Source organism: Battus philenor, unplaced genomic scaffold (assembly GCF_028537555.1).
Source record: "Battus philenor isolate CCGP_79_NKW_IND1 unplaced genomic scaffold, ilBatPhil1.0.hap1 SCAF_14, whole genome shotgun sequence".
Taxonomy (NCBI): Eukaryota; Metazoa; Arthropoda; class Insecta; order Lepidoptera; family Papilionidae; genus Battus; species Battus philenor.
Window position 1 is genome coordinate 13,045,119 of NW_027181676.1, and position 7,951 is coordinate 13,053,069.

General features: G+C 32.1%; 1 protein-coding gene across 1 annotated transcript; it reads left to right on the forward strand.

The window, feature by feature from the left end:
- Positions 1-354: 354 nt before the first annotated feature.
- Positions 355-5,750, forward strand: LOC137933723 (PWWP domain-containing protein 2A-like). Its single transcript, XM_068777750.1, has 3 exons — positions 355-578; positions 665-1,973; positions 3,221-5,750. Exons 1-3 carry the CDS (start codon positions 427-429, stop codon positions 3,377-3,379), a joined length of 1,620 nt encoding a protein of 539 aa, XP_068633851.1. The 5' UTR covers positions 355-426; the 3' UTR covers positions 3,380-5,750.
- Positions 5,751-7,951: the final 2,201 nt, after the last annotated feature.

A 7,951-nucleotide genomic window follows, 5' to 3' on the forward strand; every position in this document is an offset into this window, starting at 1 on the left:
ATAAAACTGTCAATTGTGTAATTGATATGAAGTTGTACTATTGTCTATTTTGACAGATATGTCAAACATATTGTGTACTGTAATGGAGCATTTACAATATCCTGATTATTATAATTTAAATAAATTGTTAAAAGCTATCTAAGAATTATAATTTTGCAGATAATTTAGCAAAGGGTATCAAATTGTTTAAAAAAATCAACATTATTTACCAAAATTATCAGAAAAATTTATGTTTATAGATATAGTATTTTGTGTGATCTGTTATACATGATAAATATACTTGTTTACAATACTTTCAACGCCTTAAATTTGAAAATAGGATCATGGAATGGTTAAACAATCGTTATAAATATATTACATGTTTGATTTCTGTTCAGCTAATATTTTCTAATGAAAAATACAAAACTCTATGACTCATAAAAGAATATGGCGGCTGTCGCTGCAACAGCCGATATGACGATTCAAAAGAATTCGCAGATTTTAGTGAATGTTGAAGAAGCACTCGCAGATCTGCTGGTCGTTACGTATTGTACAGAGGATAAAAAGTTCCAAGGAGTGCTTTTGGACTCCAGTAAAGGGTTGGTATAAAAATATTTAACATCACAACCATTATCGATTATTGCAATATTGCTGATTTTCTAAATAATGATTCATTCTTTCACAGTAATTTGCCTTTTGGTGTATACAGCCTTCATCCCGCTTTTAACAAAGAGACTGAAACAACTGTAAATAAAGATGATAAACTACATTCCGTTAGTCAAAGGTTCACCTATCAGGAGCCCCAGTACGCAATTGAGGATGCTCAAAAATCAAGAAAACTCAGCAGTAAAGGTAAACCTCAACCTAGACAAAAGATGACTGTTAGACTGAGGCCTAGGAAGGTTCTGTGTTCAAATTGCAAAGGTATTTGCAATGAAAATAACGAAAATGTAGACGTGTCTAAAAAACGTAAATTAGATAGCGGTGACGACACTCCACAGGACAGTTCAATGCCTCCTAAAGCTGAGAGGAAACACTTTATGAGCAGCATGCTCATACCTAAACTCACAAGGCTACCGGCGAACGATATTAGTGTCGTAAAAACAAATGCGGGTGATAAAAAAGTTCGAAGTGTTAAAAGTGAAAAGTCGACTGAGAGTGAAACGAGAAGAGAGTTGGCGTTCGTCAGTGTTTCCGACGACAATATTTGTGATGAAAACGATTCTAAAGAGGAGAACGACACATCGTTTAGCTCCCTGTTTTCAAATGCACGAACTTTAAAGATTTGTTTCGGCGAAGGCGAAGGAACAGTGGTGAAAATACCACCGCTCACCGGAGACTATAATGAGGACTCCGGGGTATCTTGCGACATGGGCAAACCAGATTCCAAAGCTGTTAAAAAAGCCCTAAAAAAGGCAAAAAAACAAGCCAAAAGGCATAATGTTAATGATAAAAATGATGAAACTAACAATTCCCCCAAACACATTGGTGCATTGTCACCACATAACAACATGTCAGATAACCCACCGAATGACCCATTAGAAAAAAAACACAAGCATAAAGTGAAACACAAGAAGAAACGTAAGGTAACAAAAGCAAGAGATGAAAATTGCAGCAAAAGCGTTAGTGATGGAATAGACTATTTTAGCAATATTAAAGAGCATTGTTTGAAACAGAAATTATCAATTAGTCTACGAAGGTTAAGTAGCAACTCTTATGAGAAGCGAACTGAACAAGAGACAGACACTTCTGATGATTGGGAAAGTGAAACAGTGCCTGATTTCCCAGCTAACAGCACTGAGGGTATTGGGGGGAAATTATTACGGGTTTCACCTGGTGATATTGTTTGGGGGAAAGTGGTTGGGTTCCCTTGGTGGCCAGGGAGAGTTTTGAGTGTCACACAAACATCCAGAGCTCATATTTCATGGTTTGCATCTTCAACATCATCCCTAATGTCTTGTGACAGCTTGAGTCCATTCTTAGAAGATTACAAGGTAAAATTTGCTATGATTACACATTTTATTATTAGTGTAATCATATGGATAATAAAAATTCAACAAGTACCCGTCCAGTCCTAATCTAGAATTTTTGGTTTAGGGTAGACCCAATCCTAAATAAATGGTTTAAGAAATAAATATCCCAATTGTATTATAGAAAGTATTTTTAAAATTAGGATTTACTACATATTAAAATTAATTATGGTTTACAATAAGTCCCTGTAGATTTTGTATTGCAGTAAGTTATTATTCTTGTGCATTACAATTTAAAATTATAATTAATGTTACATATTTCAGTGATCACTTCATACAAGATTATTGGAAATATGTATTTTGATTTCAGAGATCTCTGCTGAAAAATGAGCTATATAATACCTCTTTAAATTTATTACTACTATTTTTTTACACTTGTATATTACTAGTTTATAGCTGGCATGAAAGGTTTTTTTCAACAATATATATATGACTATTACAAATCAATACACTGTGATTCGGCCCTTATGGGGAAGGCCCATGTTTAGCAGTGATTGTCTTAGGGATGAAATGATGATGAAGATACTATATAAAAACAAAAAAATGGTCATTGAGTTTTGAAATGCCAGTATTTTAGTCACATGTCTTGCTAAGTATTTTGTACTGATAAAAAAAAAACACATTTTGTGCATGAGGATCTTAGATATTAACTAATTTTGAAATTAAAAAAAATATGTGGTTAAAAGAATATCTTCAAAGATACAAGTATTTCTAGTAAATTGTTTCCAGAAATGTGTGTTCTGATAAGATTAAAACTAAAATAGTCACTTAATCTCTATAAATTTCTCTCTTCAATGAGTCACTCAATATAAAGAGATTTTGTGACACATTCAAGAGGAACTTATGGGTGGAAAGTTAGTGGGTTTAGTCTTCACTCACACCCAATATGCAAGTATTTTATATCTAGATATTTTTTGTAGTGTTATGAGTAATCATTATCTACATTTTATTAAAGAATTGATGATTAAACACATTGACTGCTATGTCACTAATATGGAGTTGACAGTAAAGGTTCTCATAAGGCCACATCGTCCGTTTTCAGGTGAAAACAAAAGTTCCCATCGCAGATTAACTAGGTGACTACTTACAAATAACTTTAGCATATATTTAAATTTAAATTCGTTTAGAGTGACTTGGTGAAAATTTCATTGTGAACACCTGTTGCAGTCATCCCGTTAAGTTAATTTAAGTATATATTTCATATATTACAGATTCGTTTCAACAAGAAGAAGCGAGGTCCATACAAAGAGGCTGTGAAACAAGCTACAATAGAGGCGAGACGGATTGAATCTCACATGGACCCATTAGCAAGTCCCACTCATCCCAACTTAGCCACTGTATCGCCTCGTCCCATTGATGTGTTCTCGTAAATGTGATTACATTGTATCCTTATTCGAATTTATGTAAATTGATGTGATAATTCAATGTTCATTGTTTGCACAAATACATTGACCATTTAAGTATAGGTAAGTTATATCGGTTTACTTAGAGTGAGTATTAAGATGCTGTCTTTCGGATTTTAGCCAATGTAATGTGCAATTTATACTCTGTACTGTTTTAATTTGGTTTGAAACTCTGGGATTTTTTTTTTCAGAAATTTTATTAATACAGATAATATATTTCTGTATTTCCTATTTGAGACTCACAGATACACCAAATATAAATATATCTTTTGGGTATCTCCTAATATAATACATTGAATTTTAATTTCAAATTCGTTCTAGCAATAAATTAAAAAATTATTTTTAATACAGTTGAAGTAGGCAATCAATTCAACTTTATTTTTAATAATCATGTTCCATTACTACAGTAATCACAATGTCATTGTTATGTTTTAAATTTTTTTAATTATATTTTGTTTATTTTATATATTAAAAAGCCATGTTTTATATTGTTTTATATTTTAATGTAAGTTCATATAGTTATTTAGTGTTATTGTCATTCCTATGAAACATTTAGCAAAGATTGTATAATACCTGTAAAAAAATATATAATAGAAACAAGCATTTTGTCTCTGTACTAAACTAAAGGATTTATTACCTTTTGTCTGTAATATTTTGTTATTTATTTTTAAGATATAACCTAAATATTATTTTTATTTATTTAGGCAATTTATCTATCCTATATTACGCCGGACAGAGTCAATACATCTTTTTAAAAGGCACTTTTGCAATTGAAAAATATTAGATGATTCTAGGGTTTTACAACAATTAAGGAATAATAATGTGTTTACACATGGTTTAGTTTCAAAAGGTAAGTATCAAGTGATCACCATAAATTCATGGTTCTCTTAAGTTAATAATAAAGTTTTAATTGCGCTAACTTTTATTCTACTAACTTCATCGTCTCGTTCTTTCTACATTCTCTCTCTTGATTCATTTTCAACTAACACTTCAATTTATTTTAACTAAATTATTATCTGCATGTAATTTTCTTTCCTATTGTAGGTATCTGCTTTCTGAAAAACAATTCTAGGGCAACATTCTTCAAAGCCTTTCTTGTAAAACCGACTGTAATTAAAACGGAACGAAAGACTACCATGTAGGTAAACAAGTTGCCTCAAATGTAAACACATTCTTACTTTTATTGACCAATTAAGAGAGTTGTTTCATTTATTTTATTAACTTTGTCTGGTAAATACAGCATGTTTCAATGTAAATTTAATAATTAAAAGAGAATATGTGATTTTCCCATTTATAAATGACTGGCATACAAATATAGGAATATAATTAACAATTTTTTTAATATCTCTTTGAAAACCTTCAACAACAACCGGATTTCTTTTGTGGTGATTTGTATTATTATTTTAGTATGCAACACTATGTATGGTATGTATATGTAGTATTATATGTTCTCCCACCACTGGACATAGTATTCAGTTGAGAATCCATAGGCTATATTTATGTTTTAATCATGTGATGCGTAATTCTTAAGTTATCTTATATACGGGTGATAAAAGCATTTGTAAGCGAAAATCACTTGTGTTTTAATTTGAAAAAGTTACATTCAACAAATTACATATGCAATACCCGGCGATAAATGTTGCACATCGACCTTTGAGAAGAGACACTCGGCGAATTTCGGCTTCGTAGAGCGTTACCTCTATCGCACGAAATACAAACAGTTCAGTATCTATTAGGAGCTGATAAAACTAGTATAATTTGCTTCTTTTGATATTTTATTTTAATCTATTTATAAAATGCACTATTTTTTATAAGTTGAGGCTTTAGGTTGGGTGAAATAAAATAAAAAAACGTGTTCACATTATGTTTATCTATTTAATTATTTAGGAAAATTACAACTGTGCATAATAAACAACATTACACCTATTGTTAAAATGTGACATTGTAATAATAATAATTTTAATTCTCAGTTACTTCCATTTCACTATCTGTGCTCTCAAAGAGGTCAGGTTTTCCTACCGCCGGGTATTGTACATTTTCGATGGCTTAATATAATGATAGTTACCTTATAAAATATGTGTTCTAGAAATAAAGTGAAAATTGCTAAATGTTTATATGTTAGTCTATGGTAAGAGGAATGTTAAAGAATTGTCTATTCCCGGGTATGTACTTAGAGAAATGTTACAGACTATAGTTCCATGGATAGATAATGTAAAATATTGTAATATACGCAATTACTATTTACGCCAAAGACGCGATCTTTGTCATTGCAAATGTATGTGTATATATATAACTTTGCCGGTGATCATATTTAATTCCATTGTAACGTTTGAATTACAGGCAGTTTACTTCAAATATATTTAAAAATATTGAGAGATTGTTTTATTTTTCCAAACACAGGTGATTGATTAGGTTGCTTGGTCAAGTTTTGTATGGAGGGTGTGGTATATACACTTTTATGTGCGAAGAAGTTGAGGATGCCTTTCGCAATTTACACCTGTGCACATGTAAACGCATCTTTATTTTTCATGAACCCATTGCATAATTAATGCAAAACAAAATATTGGTTTCTTAACTTATAAGCAATTCAGCCTACCGCGCGCTCCTCAGGAATGAGCTTGACACTGTCTTGACCCAGGTCATCACGGGACACGAGGGATTCTCCGAGTATCTTCACCGGTTTAAGCTCAAGGAAGATCCCTCGTGCTTCTGTTAACCAGGTATGGACCAGATCGTGGAGCATCTGGTGTACGATTGTCCCGCATTTGAAGGACTTGAATGCCAGTTTAGTAAAAAGATAAACGAGGGCACATCGCCTCACTAATGGGAGATAACGGTAGACTAGCATTCCTTTAAATCTGCAGGAGGATAGTGACAGATGTCACAAAAGTAAATGAAACAAATACAGGTCGGGTAAGTTACCAAGTACACAGGAGGTAGAATGAGAATTAAACGAAAGAAAATGGTGATCTGTGATAAATAGTAATTAATAGCATATTACAAGGAGGACAAAAATGTATAATAAAGAATACAAAAGTGACAATTCTGTGATAATTGAGGAACGAGGCGAAGGAAGTGAGGCTATAATAGAAATTAATAAAAGAGGAATAAAATCGTTGTCCCAAACAAGATACAAGAGGTCCCCAACACCGAGGGCCCTTAAATTTTTTGTTAAGCAATTTCAACCAACGGATTCTTCCCAAAAATGGAAGATCAAGGTCATAGAGTTTGTTCAACGTCCTATTGACGCATTAACCTCTTAAAGACTGGGGAAAGTATAAGAAACCTGTTCTAGTTCGCATTAGGAGATTCATCAACGATATCACAGAAAAGTTTGTTTCGCGCCAAAAAATCCATACGGTTGGTGGTAAAGAATCTTCAAACAAAAATAGTACGAACTATTACTACTCGCCTCAAAGTTTAAAGGACAGTATATATATATATATATATATATATATATATATATACATAAACATATATGTATATATATATATCTATACATATAACTATATACATAAATGACAGCGGTGACCACTTCGAATATTCTTCGAGTATTTTTTTTGGTTTTATATTAATGTATTAAACTAATACACTGCAATAATAATAAATGTTATGTATAGAAAAAACGTTTTTCTCTTCGTAAAAATATTTTCTGATAAGACAGTATAAAGGGTTCCGACAGTCGTGCGGCGTATGTAATGGCACGTCGTTTGTTATGGCAATATAGTATAGTATATGGTTCTTAACAACGTTAATTGTCATAAGATGGGTTTTTACCTTATATTGTTGCAGCCATCATTAGACCTATCTTTAAATACGCAAACCTTTGCTTCGAGCATACAAACCCACACAACAATCACAAATTCCAGGTCATAAAACAGACTCATATAGGCAATCTTGTTTTTACTCAATAAAAACTTTCACGCAGACGTTTTTATTATAGCCCAGTTCATAAAACGTGGCAATATATACCTTTTAGATTTTTCCATCACATACCAAAAAAAAAAAATCAAATTTAAATTTTGGGGTCCGTAATAACACAATTCCTTTATGGACCTCTAGACGTTGCGCCTTCGTGAGACCGAAGCACGCTCTCGTGTTTCCTTTGGCTTAGGGGTTTACATTTATAGTTTCATTAGGAACCTGCTAAACTCTTGCGTGGCTTATATCGATTGAAGAACCTTTCAAGTAGGAAAGAAAGAAGACCACGGTTTTGGGCTTTTACTCGAATTTCGCTTCGTATCCCGATTTGAGGGTGTTTGAAAGGGTTAAATCTCGACACGATCAGATGCTATTAATAGAATACGATAGATAGTATCAATATGTATACAGGGTGATTGGTTATTGATGTAAAAGTTTTAAGAGGTGAATATGTGTGTATGATGGTTTCAGAAATAATAAATAACGTAATGATATTATAGTAAGAAAAAGCATTTTTAAAATTCGAATCACTACATATTAAAATTAATTATTTTTTTCTAGACTTTGTACTGATAGAAATTATTGGCAAGCCGCATTCGAATAGAAAAAAATAACAGC